At 41.0% G+C, this 22,782-nt stretch overlaps 1 protein-coding gene across 1 annotated transcript in view; it reads left to right on the top strand.

Moving 5' to 3' along the window:
- LOC116051191 (calcium-transporting ATPase type 2C member 1) overlaps nt 1–11,178 on the top strand; it is a 36,317-nt gene extending 25,139 nt beyond the window's left edge. The window contains 6 exon segments of the mRNA XM_036006411.1: nt 1,108–1,176; nt 1,788–1,904; nt 4,078–4,225; nt 5,676–5,771; nt 8,031–8,172; nt 10,127–11,178. Of these exon segments, the coding sequence (XP_035862304.1) occupies nt 1,108–1,176; nt 1,788–1,904; nt 4,078–4,225; nt 5,676–5,771; nt 8,031–8,172; nt 10,127–10,251 (697 nt within the window). The 3' untranslated portion in view covers nt 10,252–11,178.
- The last annotated feature ends 11,604 nt before the right edge of the window (nt 11,179–22,782 follow it).

Genomic DNA, 22,782 nt, shown 5'->3' with positions numbered 1-22,782 from the left:
GTCGATTAATCTGTTGATTATTTTCTCGATTAATCGATTAGTTGTTTGATCTATAAAAATGTCAAAACATGGTGAAAAATGTGGATCAGTGTTTCCCAAAGCCTAAGAGGACGTCCTCAAATGTCTTGTTTTGTCCAAAACTCAAAAGATATTCAGTTTACTGTCCCAGAGGAGAGAAGAAACTAGAAGATATTCACATTTAACAAGCTGGAATCAGAGAAATCGGATTTTTTTTTAATAAGAAAATGACTCAAACGATTAATCGATTATCAAAATAGTTGGCGATTAATTTAATAGTTGACAACTAATAGATTAATCGATTCATCGTTGCACCTCTAGCGCAGAGCGTCCAGAGTGTCTCGTAGCTTGCCAGCCCTCGGCAACAAGTAAAGAAGTCCGTCTTTCTTAGTCACCAGTTTTTTATACAGAAGCGGATTACTCTAATTCTCTACACTTCTTCCGTGATTCCACCAGGAAATCACGCTTTCAGGCCGTTGTCCCCTCGAGCCGACGTCGGTAAACACGAGAAGAAAATCAAAGATCGACTATTAAGCGCAAGAGGCGCAACTAAGTTTAGTTTTTGTTGTCCAGCAGGAAACTCGTTGAGAGAAAAGACTCACTTGCTGCACTAAGTTATATGTATTAAGCTTAAGACATATTTTAGTTACTTATTTTTGTAAACAAAAAAAATGGCGTGCAGCTCTATTATCGGATCGGGACTCGGTATCGGCAGATATTCCATATTTAAAAAGTCCAATCGGGGGTCAGAACAGCTGATCAGGACATCCCTAGGGGGCAGTAAAAGCTTTAAAGGAATACTTCAACCCCAAAATGAGCATTTGTATAATAATTACTTACCGTGTGTTGCCTTAAATCCTTCAAGAAAACTTTGTTGTTTGTCTCCACGGTGAAAAAAAACCCCAAAAACGAAGAAAAAGTAACAGGGGGCCGCGTTTAACAACCGCAAAACTGCATAAAAAAGAATTTGTGCAGTTTAATTCAGTCAAATGCTACTACTACTACTAATTATACAAAAGGTCATTTTGTGGGTGAAGTTCCTTTAAAACTGCAGAAATGACGAGCAACATTTTGTTTCTGTGCTTCCAGGTCGGCCATCGAGGAAGGAAAAGGAATTTACAACAACATTAAAAACTTTGTCCGCTTCCAGCTGAGCACGTGAGTGCAACTATATTATATACAAAATACGTTCTCTGTTTCTGAACAACAGAGACGTACAGCTGCCTTTATAACCAACAGAATTCATATTTCATTTTTATTTTATTCACTGAGTTGTAACCTACAGCTGTGTGTGTGTGTGTGTGTGTGTGTGTGTGTGTTTTACTATATTTGTGGGGTCCAAAAACCGGGAGTCCAGTATACTTGTGGGGTCCGGACAGCCTTGTGGGGCCAAAATGCTGGACCCCACAACTTTAAAGGTCTGTTTGAGGGTTAAGACTTGGTTTTAGGATTAGGGTTAGAATTAGGTTATGGTTAGGGTGAGGGTAAGGGTTAAGGTTAGGCATTTAGTGGTGATGGTTAAGGTTAGGGTAAGGGGCTAGGGAATGCATTATGTCAATGACGGGTCCACAAAGATAGTGAAACAAACGTGTGTCTGTCTGTCTGTCTGTCCGTGTGTGTGTGTGTGTGATTAAAAAAAAATGTGAGCGATTTTTTATATATATATATATATATATATATAAAGGCAAATAGTGGAGCCCATTGCTCTTTTTGTTTTACATTAATTTAAATAAAGTTTTGTTTTTTCTTTACCGCCTGCTGGTCTGCAGGAGTATTGCAGCTCTGACGCTCATCTCCTTGGCAACGCTGATGAACTTCCCCAACCCGCTGAACGCCATGCAGATCCTGTGGATCAACATCATCATGGACGGCCCTCCCGCTCAGAGGTACAGGGGCATCATGGGAACTGTAGTGTTAAGGAGTTTATAAAAGGATTTGGCTACTTTAAAGACTACTTTTACTGCAGTTTAATTGCTTGACCTGTAGAAAGGACTTCAAAACAACATGTAGACCTTCATGTTGGGTTTATAATTCCTTAGGTTTGATTCGTACGTAACCTGTGACTGGTTAAAGGGCGAATAGAGACTAAAACTAATAAAACTTGCAGGAAATATAACTGAACGTAATGAATAAAATGTTTTTAAAAAAACTCATAAGTACAGAAATTATGTTATTTAAACTTAGTATTTCGAAAACTCTGGTTCACATACATTAGAAATAATCTTTGATAAAGAAGTTTAATAGTGAAATTAAATAAGTTGTGGAACCCTGGTGTGGTCTTCCCCGTCGACCAACAAGCAACTTTTAGTTTTTCTGGGTCAAAATGTAAAAGAAATTCCAACGTTTTGGTCGTCTTTTTTGACACGTGTCACTTTTTTTTTCGAAGTTTCTGCCAATATTTTTCTGCGCTTTGACGTTTTTTTAAGCTTTTCCAATGTTTTTGTCACTTTTCCTGGCGTTTTTGAAGATTTTCCCGTCATTTTTGTCATTTTTTTTCAAAGTTTTTGTCACGTTTTTGTGAGTCCCGCACACTGACCATTACGCAAGCAATAATTTATTTAGAAAAATACAACGTTTTGGTCTCAGACCTTCATCAGGTAAATGTGATGTTCTGTGCTTTTTTGACATTTTTTTCCTACGTTTTTCAACGTTCTATTATCAATTTTTCTTTACATGCTATAAAATAGGGGTGCACCGATCCGATATTAAAGTGCCCATATTATGAAAAAATCACTTTTTCTGGGGTTTGGGGTGTTATGTTGTGTCTCTGGTGCTTCCACACACATACAAACTTTGAAAAACATCCCTCCATGCTGTTTAGAGTGAGATACGGTTTCTGAATGTGTCCTGCCTTCAGTCTCTGGGTGAGCTGTTCAAAATCGGCATGGCTTGTGACGTCACAAGCCGAAACGAGCAGGCTAACCGCAACCATTAGCTCGTAGCATTAGCATGCTAACGCTAATGCTAACACTAGCATGCTAACGCTAGCATGCTACCTCGTTTTCAATAGCAAAGCACTGCTACAACACACACAAGTTCACCATAATCTACAAAAGAACTACTTCCATGTGCGCCCTCATTTAGAAGTCTCCCAGCTAATCCTGCCTTGTAACTGACCGAAGTTGTAGAAACAGCCTTTCTTTTACTGTCTATGGAGCTAGCTAGCTGACATGATCTACATCTGAGCTACAGCACATGTGCAAGTGCAATCAAAGATAGTACAGAAGAAGAAGAAGAAAAGAGGTCTCACTCTGTAGCTAAAACAGAGACCAGCTGAAAAGAGGATCTGCAGCAGTGAGAGAGAGCGGTGCAGTACAACAAAAATATGGTGTTTTTTGAAAATTAAACCATATAAACCTATTCTGGTACAACCTTAAAATACAATTATGAACCTGAAAATGAGCATAATATGGCTGCTTTAAGATCGGATATCGGTCCCGATATTGACAAAATAGCTGGATTGGGATTTGGAAAAATCAACAGATCCACGGGCCGAGTTAGGTCCAGTTAGTTTTTTTCCCTCTGTCGCACGTGTGTCGCATGCTGGAAGAGTTGAGTGTACAAATAAATAAGAATTTAATACATTACATCTATGTTATTTTGTCTTAGTTAGGAAAGTACTGTTTAGTTAGGAAAGTCATGGTGCCTTTAGTCTCTTCCACATGGTGGAAGGAAGGTATAAGGTGGAAGGTGTACAATGTATTACTAATTCAACTGGTATCGGTATCGGGACGGAGCAAGTCGGATCGCTACATCCCTACTATAAAATTGAATAAAACACCCAAATTCAATGAAAGTACTGAACTGATCATTTATTAAATTTGTGAAGAGCGTTGTAGGGAACCATCCACGTTATTTCTTTGACAATTTGGTTGAAAGAAACCCAAATTTCTGATATAGAAACTTTTAGAAAATGGGTCAGATTTGACCCGAGGACAACAGGAGAGTTAAAGAGGATTTCCGGCCTACACAGGACACAAACATTCCCACTTTGGTTTTCGAAAAAGGACGAAGAGAAATGTGTTGTTGTGTTTGTGACGGTGAGTGTTTTGTTGCCAGTTTGGGCGTGGAGCCGGTGGACCGGGACGTTATACGACAGCCTCCCCGTAACGTGAGAGACAGCATCATCACTCGCAGTCTGCTGGTCAAGGTGCTGGTGTCGGCGCTCGTCATCGTCTGTGGGACGCTGTTCGTCTTCTGGAGAGAGGTGGCACACTTTTCTTTCTTCTATTTGTCGGCCATTGTCTCGCCATTCATCCGTAGAACGGGCTCAAAGAAATGTTGCACGAAAAGTTTAAATGGAAATCTGTTTTTTGGTTTCTTTCTTTGCACCTCATTTGACGCCCGTCGATTGACGCTATTATTATTATTATTATTATTATTATGGATAACAAAAACAAAAGCAGAAGAGATGTGATTGGCAGATTTGTGAATAATTTGGGCCAGAGCATCGACAACATCAGTTAGCGAAAGCCCTTTTTAAAACTGAGGATATTTTTGCAAATGCATCGCATTTTTGAGGAGCTAAACGTGCGTTAAAACGCGTGAAATTGTTCACAAGCATCACAACCGCTCATAAATTTATTTCATGTGCCTTGTGTGCTTGAGTGTAGCAAAATGGCTCAGTAGCGCCCCCTACACAATTTTAAAGGTCCCATGGCATGAAGATTTCACTTTATTAGGTTTTTTAACATTAATATGAGTTCCCCCAGCCTGCCTATGGGCCCCCAGTGGCTAGAAATGGAGATAGGTGTAAACTGAGCCCTGGGTATCCTGCTCTGACTATGAGAAAATGAAAGCTCAGATGGACCGATCTGGAATCTTCCCTTTATGATGTCATAAGGGGAAAGGTTACCTCCCCTTTCTCTGCTTTGCCCGTCCAGAGAATTTGGCTCACCCATGAGAGAGAGAGACATCATGGCTTGAAAACAAGCGAAGTGGCAGTTGGTCAAGGCCTAAGGCCTATATAAAAGAGACTTCAGATACAGTATTAGGGGACCACTAAGGCCTATATAAAAGAGACTTCAGATACAGTATTAGGGGACCACTAAGGTCTATATAAAAGAGACTTCAGATACAGTATTAGGGGACCACTAAGGTCTATATAAAAGAGACTTCAGATACAGTATTAGGGGACCACTAAGGTCTATATAAAAGACTTCAGATACAGTATTAGGGACCACTAAGGTCTATATAAAAGAGACTTCAGATACAGTATTAGGGGACCACTAAGGTCTATATAAAAGAGACTTCAGATACAGTATTAGAGGACCACTAAGGTCTATATAAAAGACTTCAGATACAGTATTAGGGGAACACTAAGGTCTATATAAAAGAGACTTCAGATACAGTATTAGGGGACCACTAAGGCCTATATAAAGAGACTTCAGATACAGTATTAGGGACCACTAAGGCCTATATAAAGGCATCCAAAGAGCAGCATGTCATGGGACCTTTAAAGAAGTAGCCCTTTCAGTATGTTTCTCTTAGATGTATGAAATTCTTTTCAGCGTTTCAGCTGTCTTTTAATGGCTCAGGTGTCAGATTTCAAGTGCTTTGCAGCTAGACTGTACATTGTCCACTCTGCCCGAACCTTCACATGTTTGATAAGAGTCCTGTCCTAAAGACATGCGTGTTTGTTTTTTTGTTTATTTCAGTTGCAGGACAACGTGATCACTCCTCGAGACACCACCATGACCTTCACCTGCTTCGTCTTCTTCGACATGTTCAACGCTCTGAGCTCGCGTTCTCAGGTAACCGTCAGACACACTGGAGAACACTCGCTGCTACTTCCTGTTTGTGAAATGGGGAATGTAAACGTGCCTTTGTAGTTTTTAAAGTTTGCTGAAGTCACAAAAATGGGGTGTCATTGATGTACTTTTATTTTGAAGGCTGATATGTTCAGACAGATGGCTTAAAGTGCTCATATTATGCTTTTTGGCTTTTCCCATTTCCTTTATTGTGTCTTTTTGTGCATGTTATAGGTTTACAAATTGAAAAACTCCACCCCAAAGGGACTTACCATCTCCAACAGAAAACACTGTTCACAAACTGCTCCAAACAGCTCTATTGTAGTCCAGCCTTTACTTCAGAGACAAACGTGGTCACTTTGGAACACACGTTATAATGCTCGCCTAGCTGCTAGCATGGCACGCCCTCATACTCTGCTTCTGACTGGCTAGTAGTCCTTACCTAGCTACTGTCAGGGCATGCCCTCATCCTCTGCTTCTGACTGGCTAGTAGTCCTTACCTAGGTACTGTCAGGGCCCTCATACTCTGCTTCTGACTGGCTAGTAGTCCTTACCTAGGTACTGTCAGGACACGCCCTCATACTCTGCTTCTGACTGGCTAGTAGTCCTTACCTAGGTACTGAGCATGTGCGACTCCCAACAAAGATGGAACAGATTGAGAGGTCTCGCTCTGTAGCTAAAACAGAGAGCTCAACACACAGGGTGAAAAGAGGAGCTGCGGACGGCGTGCTGCGGACGGCGTGCATGATCACCATGAACCGTCTGGTCTTTCATACTGATTGCGGTCAGAGCGGCCCAAAGAACAGACTTCTTCTCTCCTGTAGCCAGTCCGCGTTCTTGGAGGTGCGCGGCGGTCAGACCCTCCCCACACAGTCGCCCAGGCCAGGTTTGCGTCATATCGCCATCCGCACGGCGCCGACCGTGCTGAACGCAAGAAGCATTAAACAGCTTTGGATGAATAAAAACAAAGTTACAAAGTTATTATACGCGGTTGAACCAGGATTAAAACGTGTCAGGACGCAACTAAAATCCAACCATACCAATTTCTTTTACAAATAAAAAATATAGGTACAACTTTCAGGGGGCGGCATGTTGGATCCTGATTTCTCCTGATACTCGCTATCTTCGTCATCTATTAAATTATTCGCCAACTGTTTTGATAATCAATTAATCGGTTTAAGACATTCTTTTATGAAAAAAGAAAATCTTCTCTGATTCCAGCTTGTTAAATGTGAATATGTTCTAGTTTCTTCTCTCCTCTGGGACAGGAAACTGAATCCTCCTTCCTTTCATCATTCCTTCCTTCCTTCCTTCCTTCTCTGCATGTCCTTCCTTCCCTTCCTCGTTCCCTACGTACTTCCTTTCTTTAGGCTACTTTCCTTTCTTCCCCTTTTTGTCATTCCTTCCTTATTTTTTCTTCCTTTTCTTTCCTTCTATACTGCCTTCGTTCCCTCTTATTTCCATCCTTGCCTCCTTTCTTTTATCCTTCCTTTACTTTCCTTTCCTACCTCCTTCATTACATTACATTACATTACATTACCGGACGGCACATGCAGGTAGGCCAATCAGGAGGGAGCATGCAGGCAGGCCAATCAGGAGGGAGCATGCAGGCAGGCCAATCAGGAGGGAGCATGCAGGCAGGCCAATCAGGAGGGAGCATGCAGGCAGGCCAATCAGGAGGGAGTTGCAGTAATCTAGACATGAGATGACTAGAGCCTGAACCAGAACCTTCCCTACGTACTTCCTTTCTTCTTTCCTTCCCTCCTTACATACTTATTTAAAAACTGACATAAAGTCTCGAGCTGCAAAGATGAATTGATTAGTTGTCAACTACTAAATTAATCGCCAACTATTTTGATAATCGATTAAGCAGTTTAAGTAATTTTGCATGAAAAAAAAGTAATACTTCTCTGATGGCAGCTCGTTAAATGTGAATATCTTCTAGTTTCTTCTCTCCTCTGGGACAGCAAACTGAATATCTTTGAGTTGTGGACAAAACAAGACATTTGAGGACGTCATATTGGGCTTTTTGGGAAACACTGATCCACATTTTTTACCATTTTCTGACATTTTAGAGACCAAACAACTGATCTATTCATCCAGAAAATAATCCACACATTAATTGACAATGAAAATAATCATTAGTTGCTTACTTCATATAAAAACATTTTCTCTGCTGGATGAGAAGTGACCGTAAAGATATGAGCTCTGATCCGTGCGTCTATGATCTGGACCTGACTGTGTGTCTGGTTCCCCCCTCAGACTCGGATGGTGCATGAGATGGGTCTGTGCAGTAACAGGTCCTTCTGTTACGCCGTCCTGGCCTCCATCATGGGTCAGCTGCTCGTCATCTACTTCCCTCCTCTACAGAGCATCTTCCAGACGGAGAGCCTCAGCATCTTTGGTAAGAGCAAAGTCGGCTGTCACTGCTTTGCAGGGTTTCTGCTGGGTCTTAAAGCTTTAGTGTGTAACTTTTTGATATTAAAGGACAAATCCGGCGCAAAATGAACCTAGGGGTTAATAACACGTGTACCGAGTTTGACCGTTCTCTGGGATCTGTTTTGTTTGAAAAAACTGAATTTAAGGCTTGGTTAAAGCCATTTTTTGTGCAAGAAAACAATTAATTTTGCTACTCTGCTTTTACTTTGTACGTTTGTTTTTTATGTTGTGATGTAGGTCTTAAAGGTCCTATGACATGCTGCTTTTTGGATGCTTATATATAGACCTTAGTGGTCCCCTAATACTGTATCTGAAGTCTCTTTATATAGACCTTAGTGTTCCCCTAATACTGTATCTGAAGTCTCTTTTATATAGACCTTAGTGGTCCCCTAATACTGTATCTGAAGTCTCTTTTATATAGACCTTAGTGGTCCCCTAATACTGTATCTGAAGTCTCTTTATATAGACCTTAGTGGTCCCCTAATACTGTATCTGAAGTCTCTTTATATAGGCCTTAGTGGTCCCCTAATACTGTATCTGAAGTCTCTTTTATATAGACCTTAGTGGTCCCCTAATACTGTATCTGAAGTCTCTTTTATATAGTTAAGTTCAGTTCAATTTTATTTATATAGCACGTTTAAAAACAACCATAGTTGACCAAAGTGCTTAACAAAGTTCAAAATCAAAGAGATAATATACACAAACAATACACAGTATACAATACAAAATAACCGACAGCACAACAACAAGGTCAAGATATCAAAGCTCAACTTGATTTGAAAGCCAAAGCATAGTAATGGGTCTTAAGCAAGGACTTGAATGTTTCAATGGTCTGAGCAGCCACTGCAAAGGCTCAAATAGACCTTAGTGGTCCCCTAATACTGTATCTGAAGTCTCTTTTATATAGACCTTAGTGGTCCTCTAATACTGTATCTGAAGTCTCTTTTATATAGACCTTAGTGGTCCTCTAATACTGTATCTGAAGTCTCTTTTATATAGACCTTAGTGGTCCTCTAATACTGTATCTGAGGTCTCTTTTATATAGACCTTAGTGGTCCTCTAATACTGTATCTGAAGTCTCTTTTATATAGACCTTAGTGGTCCCCTAATACTGTATCTGAAGTCTCTTTCCCTAAATTCAGCCTTGGTGCAGAATTACAGCCACTAGAGCCAGTCCCACAATGAGCTTTCCTTAGGATGTGCCATTTCTGTGTCTGTAGCTTTAAATGCTATTGAGGAGGAGAGAGGGGGGGGGGCAAGGTGGGGGTGTGGCCTTGACCAACTGTCACTTTGCTTGTTTTCAAGTCATGATGTCTCTCTCTCTCTCTCTCATGGTGGGCCAAATTCTCTGGGTGGGCAAAGCAGAGAAAGGGGAGGTAACCTTTCCCCTTATGACATCATAAAGGGAAGATTCCTGATTGGTCCATCTGAGCTTTCATTTTCTCAAAGTCAGAGCAGGATACCCAGGGCTCAGTTTACACCTATCACCATTTCTAGCCACTGGGGGACCATAGGCAGGCTGGGGGAACTCATATTAATGTTAAAAAACCTCATAAAGTGACATTTTCATGCCATGGGACCTTTAAATTACAGTCATAAAGATCTTAAAAAGTCTTAAATTTGACCTGGTGAAACCTGCAGAAACCCTGCTTTGTCGCTAGTTTCTAACTTTTTCTAAATAAAGTCGCTAAGAGGGTCCGAAAAGAAAATCTAGCAAGAAAGATACACACACCGGCGTGCGTGCTGTGAGGAAAGTCTAGCCAGATTTCATCCACAATGCAACCCACAACTCATGTCAACATCATATAAGAGTAAAAGAAATAGAAAGAACCCAGAGTGTTTTTCCCTGCAGCGCTGTGGAGATAAGTCTGGCAGTGTGAGACTGTAACTGTGTGTAAACTGTATGGCTTCTCCTGCAGACCTGCTGTTCCTGGTGAGTCTCACGTCCTCGGTGTGCGTTGTGTCCGAGGCCATCAAGATGGTGGAGCGGTGGAGGGGAGCGGAGAGGAAAAGCACGCCCTCCGACTGCTTCCACGAGGTATGACCTCCCCTCCCTCCACACACACACACACACACACACACAAGAAATGAAGGACTCTGACGTTTGGAGGAGGAGGAGAAAGAAGAAGAAGAGGATGAGTGTGATGGTTTTTTTTAGGATCTTACAACAAATGGCACTGACTAATTAAGACTGCGAGGACTTGTGGGAATTTTTTTCCTGCGAGGTTCTCCGGAGAAACTCTGGTCTGGGACCGGAGGAAGTTCCCCGGCAGCTTCGGGAGGTGAGTTAGCGGACTGGACTTTGGAGAAACTGGGAGGACAAGATGTCTACTGGGAGATCTGACCCTTTACTAGAGCTCCACAGCAGCTGTTTGTCGGTGCTCGGCCTTGCCGTAGACTCCCGACCGTAGCTTTGGGGGGAACATACCGAATACAACTTCCAGTTTCGTTATTTAGGACGTAAGAACCAATGCTATAGATACATGTGCAATTCTCTTCCAGTCTTTCCTTTCTTTTTTTTTATCGTATCTTTTAGAAGGTGTTGACCACTACTCAGCGTTTTCATGATTGATATTGATATTGATAACTTCTTGTTTTGATTCCTCTATAGATGGTTTACAGTTAATTTGCCTAGGTGGAGGTTTAACGGTACAAAATGTGTGCTCCGTTACAAAGTTATTATTGTTTTTTGTAGGTCACCCGGGAAAACAATATGTTTAATTCCTCTCTGTTTATTTAGCAAAAAGTTCTAATTTCTGCTGTAAAAATTAAAACACTATAAGATTTACTTATATTTCAATTATTTAAAGAAGCTAAGGCGTTATGTCAGTGTTGCTGTGTGCACTTAAAGGAACATTGCAGTTCACATCGAGCGTAACGCTTTAGTTTTATGTTTTCTGCTACGGAAGTCTATGACTGCCAATATATAAGAAGATAATTAAAGCAAATTAAAATTAAATTTTCATCATAATTTACTGGATTTTATTTGAGAGAGCTGTCCGGTTGTCGTGGTAAAATTTCCGACATAAGTTCTTGCACAGAAAAGTCTAAATGATAATAATCAAAAAGACATTAAGTAGTTTAAACACTGAGAACAATGTTTAAATTCAGTTTGTAATTACAATTTTTGTTGATTTATTTTCATTGTTTTGCAGATTTTTAAAAATTAAAAGTCTGTTGGGAGTGGGTTGAAAAATAATTTGTCAATTTAATAAAAAACACATTTTCATTATGGAAGTAATTGTGCTTTTTTTTTTTTTTTTTTTTTTTAAAAAACATTTAAAAAAATGAAAATTAAAAATGGAAATTCAATATTTTGTGGTAAATTAGAATTTTTTTTTTTTTTATGTATTTACATCAGGAATTAAATAAAAGTTTGATTTACTAATGTTTGATTGTTGGCAGCCAGAGACTTCCTTACTCTGTCTGCAGCTATGAAAACACTCCTGTGTCTGAATATCATTCTCGTGTCGCTACCAAAAAAAAGCAACTTTTTAAAAAATGCATCATGTTTTTTTTTTTTTGTATTGAACAAAAGAAGCCAAAGATTTCAAATTTTACACGAGCAGACGTACTTTATTTAACTTTGTCCAGATAAAATATAATCTAAATTGGTGAGATTTTGAATTAGATCAGGCACTGTGTGTTTAACAGGATATATATATATATATATATATATATATATATATATTAATCTGTCCAGACATTTAATTCCCACTTTCACTCAGTTTAAAGGCAGTTACACACCAACCAGACGGCCGACCGTTGGCAGAAAAGGCAGTTGGGCTGATCAGTCTCCCCGAGTTGGTCAAAAAAGTTCCTCAGAACACCGAAGAGACGAGACGTAATACGTCTCCATAACAGCAGGCGGCGCTAATCTGTATTGTTGCCCAAAAAATGAAAACCAGCAGCTGATTGGACAAACGCGTCACGTGGGTCTGGCTGCTGCTTCCAGATTTTGGATTTTTCAACCGGCCATTACTGGCGACTCGTTCAGAATACGATCTCATATTGTACTAAAATAGTTCACCGAAACGTGTTTCTGAAAACATTTTAAGAGAGAAATAGGCCGTGCAGTTGCTGAATCTGTTTTCATTTCAGATCAACAAAGGTCAGTTTAAAAGATTTTCGGCAGATTTTGAGAGGCTCTAGTCACGGTCATCCCGCTCGCCATTTCCGGGTGAGTCCCGACTGCCCTGTCTCCGACTGAACATGTCAGGTCGGCCCAAATGAAGGCCGAAGGCTCCTCCAACGGACGACGGCACGGAACGCACGGAACGCACCTCGCCAGACTGTCCAACGGCCGATTATCGGCCCGGTGTGTAACTGCTTTAAAACGGTCTAAAATTGTAAACAATGTCATTTTTTTTTAGTTTTTTTGTCTTGTTTCTATAGTTTACTATGAAACCATAAAGCTCCCAAACACAACATGTAAACGATGTTGGAGGCTCTTTTTTTCACTTCTGTTTACTAAACAAATGATGCTAAAGTTAGCTGTATGACCTGATTTAATTAGCGTGATTTAGCTCACACTGAGTGAGTAGTTTTAGTTTGGCAGGAGATTAGTCTGGTTGGAGATTTCTAGAGTAATTTGTCTCTGGTTGCTTTCACACCTTTCAACCTGTGTTGTTCACTCCTCTCGGTTCATTTTGTAATATTATCTTTGTTATTGTTATAAGGTAACGTGGAACAATGGATCCTTTTTTTGGTTGTTTTTTTTGGACCGACTGAAGTGAACTACAGGTGTGAAACATAGACTGTATCTAAAGATGGACGAAGCGTCTCCACTTCCTCTCACTGTACAAAAGTGGGATACGGGCACTTCTAGTCGATATCCACGAAGTTCCACTTCCAGGATTGCTCCGTTGACGCCGGAAATTCCGCCAGATGTCCGTCTCCTTCCTCTGTCTTTGTGTTGGCGTTCTAACCTCCGGTGGATTTGTGAGGACTATGGTTAACTGCTCCTCAGATCTCTGCAGGGTAAATCCAGACAGCTAGCTAGACTATCTGTCCTATCTGAGTTTTCTCTCCCTTAACTAAAAAACTACTTTTGAACGTACACACGTTCCACCAAAACAAGTTCCTTCCCGAGACTATTTAGCAGAGGCACCGTGGCTCCGTCCGGCGCTTATTGCCGCCCAAGACGATTGTGATTGGTTTAAAGAAATTTCAATAAACCAGCTAATTTTTCTCCCATCCAGGAATGCTGTAGGGAGTCGCCAGACCCTCCTCCGCAGCGTCGTAGAGGAAGGTCTGGTAATGCCAGACCCTCCTCCACAGCGTCGTAGAGGAAGGTCTGTAATGCCAGACTAGGGTGCTGCCACGTCGGGCGAGTAAATATAAGAACCTACTCGCCCATTCGGACGTCATCGTATCATAAATCATATGATTTAGATGTGCCGTTGGTCAATCAAGAAATGAGTTGGCGCTTGATGCTTGTGACGTATTTTTCAACATTTGTTTTTACACTTTGGATGCTTTTAACGTTTGACTTTATCTTGTCAGTTTCTTTTAAGTTTTTGTTTACATCTTTGACGCTTTTTGACATTTTTTAAGTTTGACAATTTTTACGATATTTTTGTCTTCATTGGGCCATTAAAAATGGACTTCAGGCAAGTAGAATGTGAAAGTGAAAAAAAAACTTAGCATTGAATTATTTGGCTTCACCTATCTAGTCTATGCCAGGGGTCTTCAACATTTAAATAAAGATCAAACAATAATTTGGCGGCCCCCCTGCAGTAACTCTGAGGAACCCGTAGGGGTCACGGACCCCCTGTTGAAGATCTCTGGTCTATGCATTAACCCGCGGTGTGAAGGCGACCCAAATAGTCCGACCGCCAACAGTTTAGGAGGATTAAATATGCCATTACACACCTCCACTACACGGCCTTGTTTCATGCTTCTTTCTACATACACTGGTTTAGTTAAATTAAAACAAAGTGTGTGTGTGTGTGTGTGTGTGTGTTTTCAAATACTATAAAATTGACTAAAACACCCAAATTCAAAGAAAGTAGTGAACTGATCATTTATTTTACTTGTGAAGAGCGTCATAGGGAACCATCCACGTTATTTTTTTGGACATTTTGGTTGATAGAAACCCAAATTTCTGATATAGAAACTTTTAGAAAATGGGTCAAATTTGACCCGAGGACACCAGGAGGGTTAAAGGAGCCACCGTGTCTAGTGAATGTCTCTATATTGTGAGTCACCACAACAGTCCAAATATCGGTTTCATTAACTACTACTAATTATTAGTATCGGCCTTTAAAACCCAGTATCGGTCGATCCCTAATCCTGAAGGCCTCAAAAAAACAAACGCACAACAGTGGCGCCGCGATCGTTTCAGGGTACAAACTCAGATACTTTATAAATGCTTGCTCATCTTGTGCCTTAGAGAAACCAATTATAATCGTCTCCACGTTAGTGGAAACAGCCCTTTACTGACAGATGCCGTTCTTCTGTTGAATCACTTTTAACAGAAGAATCCCCCAAATAATATAAACCTCAATTTTTATTTCGCGTTTTTATTTTCTTGTCTCATTCAATCAGGATTTATTCTGCGTTCCAGACACAGTTTTTAGCCCGTAAGTTACGACTTCAAGTCTCGACTCACGACTTGGTAGCGTTCCAGGCAAAGTCACGACAAACCCTTCTGCGGCTCTGGTCTGATGATTTCCGCGTCAGCGAGCCATGTTACGTTTACGTGATCAAAATAATAAAGGTACTTTATTTATCACATAGCGAAATTCATTCTCTGCATTTAACACATCCCTCAAGGGAGCAGTAGGCAGCCAATCACAGGACCCGGGGACCAACTCCAGAACTGAGCCAGTGCCTTGCTCAAGGGCACTGACTGGAGAACCAAGTACGTAGTTTTTTGATAGTGGGGGAAACCCACGCAAACATGGGGAGAACATACAAACTCCACACAGAAAGGCCCGGAACGACCTGGATTCGAACCCAGAACCTTCTTGCTGTGAGGCCACAGTGCTAACCATTGGGCCACCTTGCTGCTAATGACATTTGGCACACCGGCAAAGCTGGCTAGCTAAACATTGTGCCGTTGGCAGGGTTCAGGTTAGGCTACCTAACGTTGACGTTAGCTAGCGCTAGCTGATACTGGCAATTTCTAGTCGGTGACATTTTGGGCTATGTGTGTTGTTGTGATTACAATGTGCGGAATTACTTTATGTTGCCTATTTATGTCTATTTATTTCTATTTCTCACCGTTAATCACCGGCGTCTGTACAGCATCAACAGGGGGGTCTCCATTGTTGTTTATGTGTGTGTGACGTCAAAAACTGTAACTGGGAGAACAACGATCTGGTACGAGTGCACGGGGAGTGAGTTACGGGTTGCCTGGAACGCAGCATTACTTCCATTCTCCGCCCTCTAAACAATCTGAAAAAGACATGGTCCTTTCTGGGAAATGTAGTTGATTTCTTGTTTGATTTGTAGTTATTTTGTTTTGGGGTTTTTTGGGTTTTGTTGGCTAAAACACACAAAGAAAATATCTTCACTCTGCTGTCCTGTTTCCAAAAAAATGTAATTTAATATTGTGCACATGAGTCGGATGATGTTGACAAATATATTTAATATCTCAATATGAAGTAAAATATGATTTCTCTCATGGAAGGAGAAAAACATCAGTTGAGAGTTTTCTTTTTCCAGGTTTTTGTTGGATTTGATTTGTAACATGATGTCAGTAAAAAGCTTTAACAGTGACAACAAAAACATATTAAAGGACATTAACTGTTGTTGTTTTTTAACCTGAGTCTTATTTATTTTTGGAGCTTTTCCATTTCTGATCACATAATGTCTTACTGTATCATAACCAGTTGTTCATTAAAAGTATTTAATACACACTATTGAATATGATAAGTTCTGTTTAACCCTCTTATTGTCTTTTCGTCGTCCATATTTTGATAATTTCGTCACTTTTTTTTTTTTTTTAAGGAATGAGTCCTTACTAGGGGTGGGAATCAGCAGAGGCCTCACGATACAATATCATCACGATACTTATGTCACGATACGATATTATTACGGAATTTTAAACATATTGCAATATTCTGCGATATATTGCAATGTATTACCTTTTTTCCAACTTAAAATTTTTCCCAATTTCAAAGTATGTCCCCAAAAGAAAACTTTGTCAACATCTGTTTTATCTAAAAAGATAAATTTCTCTGTTTGTTCGTCTCACTTCAATTTTATTGCTGCAAAATGGGATAGTCAGACTGACCAACACATATATAATAATAGATCCATACTTGGCTTCTGTGTATCGATACAGTATTGCCATGGAAAATATCGCGATACTATGCTGTATCGATTTCCCCCCCCCCCCCCCCACCCCTAGTCCTTACCCCAAGTGAAAGAGTCCAAATACCTCGGGGTCTTGTTCATGAGTGGGGGGGACAATGGAGCGGGAGATTGGTCGGAGAATCGGCGCAGCGGGTGCGGCATTACATACACTTTATCGCACCGTTGTGATGAAAAGAGAGCTGAGCCAGAAGGCAAAGCTCTCAATCTACCGGTCAGTTTTTGTTCCTACCCTCACCTATGGTCATGAAGGCTGGAGGTCATAACCGAAAGAACGAGATCCAGGGTACAAGCGGCCGAAATGGGTTTCCTCAGGAGGGTGGCTGGCGTCTCCCTTAGAGATAGGGTGAGAAGCTCAGTCATCTGTGAGGAGCTCGGAGTAGAGCCGCTGCTCCTTCACGTCGAAAGGAGCCAGTTGAGGTGGTTCGGGCATCTGGTAAGGATGCCCCCTGGGAGCCTCCCTAGAGAGGTGGTCCAGGCACGTCCAGCTGGGAGGAGGCCTCGGGGAAGACCCAGGACTAGGTGGAGGGAAGTCCAGCTGGGAGGAGGCCTCTGGGAAGACCCAGGACTAGGTGGAGGGATTATATCTCCAACCTGGCCTGGGAACACCTCGGGATCCCCCAGTCAGAGCTGGTTAATGTGGCTCAGGAAGTTTGGGGTCCCCTGCTGGAGCTGCTGCCCCCGCGACCTGACCCCGGATAAGGGGACGAAGATGGATGGATGGATGGACAACACTTTTTTGATGTTTTTTTGTTGCTTTTGACTCTTTTTGGATGGGTTAACACAGTGGTCTTCAATGCTTTTCAAACCAGGGACCCCTTAACTACATATATTATATACTATTAAGTTGTATATTAAACTGGGCCTACAATAACGTGTAAGGCGGCCTAAAACCTTAAGAATAAGCTATTTATAGCTAAGCTATTAAATTAAAAATTGTTGGGATGATTTTATAAATCATGTTTTAATGTTAAACATCATGTGTCGGCCGCCTGGGTAGCTCACCTGGTAGAGCGGGCGCCCATATGCAGAGGCTCTGTCCTCAACGCAGCAGCTCAGGGTTCGACTCTGACCTGCAGCCATTTGTTGCATGTCTTCCCCCCCTCTCTACCCCCCCCCCCCTTTACTGTCTACAGCTGTCCTGTCTACTAAAAGGCTAAAATGCCCCAAAAATGAATGTGTCACAGCGAATCAGCAGGATGAACTGTATCTGTGGATCTTAGTTACTACCTTACCTATAGGCCAGTTAGCCTGTTAAAAAACTTTAAAACTACAATAATTTGGAGACCCCCTTGCATTGACTCTGAGGACCCCCTAGGGGTCCCTAACCCCCTGTTGAAGATCCCTGGTTTAACGTATTGGAGGCTTTTCTTTGACATTTTCGACATATTTTCCTATATGTACTCACCTGCTGTCCTCTGGTTTGCCTGTTTGTAAAGCATACAGTATAAATTATTACATCTTTTTGGGAAATTTGGTTGAAAGAAACCCAAATTTCTGCTATAGAAACTTTAAAAACGTTACAATTTGACCCCAGGGCAATATGAGGGTTAAAAAAGTAGTCTCAAGAAAGCAGCACGAGTGCAACGTGTGAGTCTGAAGTAGAGCCGAAACAACTAGTCGATCAACAGAAACTTTTTTTAAAATTGAATGATTGTTTCAGTCATCTTTTTTTTCTTAAGATTTTCTTTTGGGCATTTTAGGCCTTTATTTAGAGGGGGGAATGACATGCAGCAAAGGGCCGCAGGTCGGAGTCAAACCAGGGCCTGCTGCGTCGAGGAGTAAGCCACCCAGGCGCCCTTTCAGTCTTTATTTTAAAGATTATTTTTTTGGGCTTTTCCGCCTTTATTTTGATAGGACAGCCAGGTGAGAAAGGGGGGAGAGAGAGAGAGAGGGGGGGAAGACATGCAGGACATCGTCACAGGTCGGATTCGAACCCTGGACCTCTGCGTCGAGGCATAAACCTCTAAATATATGTGTGCCTGCTCTACCCACTGAACCAACCCGGCCACTTTCAGTCATTTTTTTAAACAAAATTAAAAAAACTATTCCCCAGTTTCAGTGTATGGAAGCCCTGAGAGGTTTTTTAGGTTTATTTTTATTTATTTCAGAAGTCTGATTGTAATTGGTTTCTCTCCTGTGTTTCTGACTTTAAAAACAGGTGGAAAAAAATGTTTTGTCAGGATAGTTTTTCTATCTCTAAGGGCGTTTTCACACATACCTCATTTGGTTCGGACTTTCGGACTTTTCAGTTTGATCCGAACCAAAATTAGAGGTGTGAAACCTCCCCCGGACCATGGTCCGGATCAAAAGACCAAATTTTGGTCCGACCAAAAGAGGTGGTCTCGGTCCGGACCAAACTGAACCATGGTCCGGTTTGTTTATAGTGTGAAAGCATTTTTTGGATGGTTCGGACTTTCAGACCAAATACAAGAAGCTCTGGCAGGCTCTCCTTCTGTTACAGGACCGGGGAAGCTCCTTTAAGGAATAGCTCGGTGCTTAGTGTGGAGGCTACATGAGAGAGTGACGGTGAATGCGCTCAGAGCAGACAGCTGTCGGCTATCAGAGCAGAGAATACATCAGCAGTTTATTTGTTAAGTGGTAGTAAATGTACAGTGTAGGTTTCCGTTTGTCTCTGAATAAATTCTCCAGAAAGTTCCAGTGTCTTGCTTCTCAACATCACAACAAAACAAAAAGAGCCGCGTCAGTAGGAGAGAGCAGCAGTCAGTAGGGGAGAGCAGCAGTCAGTAGGAGAGAGCAGCAGTCAGTAGAGGAGAGCAGCAGTCAGTAGGGGAGAGAAAAACTCCGACCCAGAGAGAGGAGACGAGAGGACGGGGAAGCCCGTCTACAAACCAATCAATTATCAGTATCTGGAGACGCAGCTCACGTATGTGATGACGGCAGGACGTAGTTTTGTCACGTAGAGATCTTTAGTGCGCTTGCATAACTGCAGTGTGAAACCAAAACTTACCGGATCAAATATATACAATGTAACAAAAACATGAACCTTGGTCCGGACCTTGGTTCGGACTTTCATGTGTGAAAACGCCCTAAGGTTAAAATGTTTTGGCAGTGGGCGGCCTCTAGCTCCATGTTGGCCGAGTCCTGCAGCAGCGCAAGTTTGAATCTGACTTGCTGCCATCCCCTTCATCCCCCATCTCTCTCCCCCTTTCATGTCTAACCACTGTCGCTATATAATAAAGGGAAAAGCTCAAAAAAGTAATAAAATAAATAAGTTTTGGCAGTTGAGCATATCATGTTTGTGTGTTTGTCTGTCTGTCAGCAGGTTTACAGAAAAACTACCGGTCTGATTTTCATTAAAATCATTATTATTCAAAATTAGGGTTACATAACCAACAAACTTTCTTGCATCCTCTCACTTGTTTTTTAAGGTCTGTTTTCCACCCCATAGCCAGATGTGATTCAGTCTGACCTGCATTCCTGATCCAGATGTTCGGTTGGTTTCTCTGTGTGAACTTGTACATTTTTACTCTGTGAAATAAGTGAAAATTTGTCTCTTGTCTTAACGACTTTCATGTACGCTTGTTATATAATAACTTAAATCTGTTGTGTGTCGGGGAGGCCAGAGGTGACTGACTGGTCGCAGGGGTTTTATCTCTGAAAGCTGATTGGCTGGAAGGAGCGTGCTGGACTGTATCTCACAAAGCAGGTGTAACACTGAAGTAACAGAAACAATTAGTCGAACAACAGTCAAATTAATCGGCAACTTTTTTAATAAGCAAGCAAAAAAATGTAAACATTCCCAAGTTCCAGCGTCTTAAACGTGACGAAAATATCATTAGGTTTGGTTGGATAGAACAGGGAAATTAAGTTACGCAAAATTAAAGTCATCTTGAGCTTTTGGAAAGTGTGACGGACACTATTTAATATTATTTGGACATTTTATAAACTATACAAATGAGTGATTTCAAAAAGTGTGTGAGAGAGATAAGAGATATCACTATGAAATTTCCTAAGTTGATTGCTTGCATTAAGACAAACATTTTTTTGTATTACAAGTTTTCTGAACTTTTATGTTTAATTATGCAAATGAGGCATTGTCTAAGCCACGGAGCGGGATGCAATGAAAAATGCACACCGTCTGTTTCTGTCCACCAAAAGTTCTGTTGTTGCCGCTGACAGACTCAGATTATTATTCTAAGTGTCTGACAACATTATGAAAGGATCCCTACAGAGATAGACCTTTTAGTTAAAGAGTAAGATCACGTATCAAGCGTATTGATGAACTTACAATATATCAAAGTGACCAAACAAAAACCAGTACTTTCACTTCCGTACTTTTACTACATCAAGCTGCTAAATAGTGGAGTATTTCCACAGTGTGGTATTAGTAGCCTACTTTTATTTTTAGTCTTTAGATAGTGTAAACTTTATGTGTGTGTGTGTGTGTGTGTGTGTGTGTGTTTTGTCTACTTTTCACTGGTTGGAATTTCTTTTTTGACTTTTCTTGTGTGTTTGTGATGTTGTGTTGCAGGTGACCGGCGTGGGCTACAACGGAGCGGGAGAGGTTTTACTGGACGGCGAGGTCATCCACGGCTTCTCCTGCCCGTCAATCAGCAAGATCGTGGAGGTGAGTCGACGCGTCGGGCCGCTGCACGTCCAGGAGACGTCTTTACACAAGTCTTTGGCTTTAAACATGGGGTTAAATGTGCAAAACATGACATTTCAAAACATTTCTATTGTCAGAATCCCACCACATGAGAGAATTTTGTGTTTTGTCACACTGTACAAATAAACACTACACTTTATTTGTTAAGAGAGAAGAGTTATTCTGTCTGTCTGTCTGTCTGTCTCTCTGTCTATCTGTATCTCTGTCTGTCTGTCTGTCTCTCTGTCTATCTGTATCTCTGTCTGTCTGTCTGTCTCTTTGTCTGTTTGGTTGTCTTTCTGTCTGTCTGCCTGTCTCTGTAGCTGTCTGTCTGTTTGGTTGTCTGGCTGTCTGGCTATCTCTCTGTCTGTCTCTCTGTCTGTCTGTCTGTCTGTCTGGCTGGCTGGCTGTCTCTCTGTCTCTCTGTCTGTCTGTCTGTTTCTCTGTGAGTGACAGAGTGAAAGAATAAAATTGAATATATTAAATATATATATATATTAAAATGTTATAAATCTACGAGCTTCTACGAGAAAAAATGGTTATTTGGCAAGTGGTTGATGCCCTTCGAGGTGTCCATTGTCAGATAGTAAGGTTTTGAATACTTGTAGTGAAGTATTTCCACAGTGTGGTATTAGTAGCCTACTTTTATTTTTAGTCTTTAGATAGTGTAACACTGTACAATAAAACATTAACTCTACCTACAAATTATAAATAATATATTTTATAGTATAATGATTTTTATTTAAATATGTAGCCTACACTTCATCATCATTGTGAAATATAAAGTCAAGCTGTAGCCTATATACTGTATATATTTGACCTTTCTTTGTTCTTGTTTTTAGATGTTAGTTTCTGTGTGTGTAACTTGTAGGTGTTCACGTGTACCTGGCCTATAAAGCTGATTGTGATACGAGAGGAGGAGCAAACAAGGAGGAGCACTGAACGGTGAAAGTAAGAAGTCAGAAAGCCAGACTTCATTTTACACTCAACAGAGCAGAATCAGGGTGAGTGGTAATCTTATTATTCAGTCCCTCCAGGATTTCGCGGCCTTTTTTTGAGATTGTTGCGGCCCAAAATGCCTGATTTTGTGGGAGCTTTTGTAAAAAATTGCGATAAAAGTTGCGATGTCTTTTGTATTTTTGTTGCAATGAAGTTGCAGGAGACAGTGAACGTTGCAAAAAAAAGTTGCGATTTGTTTTTGTATAGTTCTTTAAAATAAAAAGTGAACTTGTTTTGGGGAGAATAAAACTACTCTGGGCTGAGTTTTCCTAGTAACCAAAAAGGCTCAGGATGCTGCAAATGTTGGTATAATATGAATATGGCTGGTGGATTTAAGACAGAAAATAATAATTTATTGCATGAATTTGACAGGATTGAAATGGCAGCAGCTTCAGCGACTTTAGAGAGAAATTGTTACAGTGTACATTGATGTTAAAATGTATACAGGTTGGCAGGACGGTCTGAAATGTTTTGCACGGTCTTTCTCTGTACGTTTTGTTGGTAATGTGAGATGTTCGAGTCACACACACATCTCGTCTTCATATCACAAACAAGGAAATTATCAACCTGTTCTCACTCCCGCTTGGTCATTGGCTCTCAGAGTGCACGTGGGACTGCTGGGATTGTTTGAAGTTGCAGAAAACT

The sequence above is a fragment of the Sander lucioperca genome, chromosome 10, assembly GCF_008315115.2.
Source record: "Sander lucioperca isolate FBNREF2018 chromosome 10, SLUC_FBN_1.2, whole genome shotgun sequence".
In the NCBI taxonomy this organism is placed as follows: domain Eukaryota; kingdom Metazoa; phylum Chordata; class Actinopteri; order Perciformes; family Percidae; genus Sander; species Sander lucioperca.
Note: the sequence above shows the minus strand (reverse complement) of the source record. Positions and strands in the feature narration are given on the sequence as shown.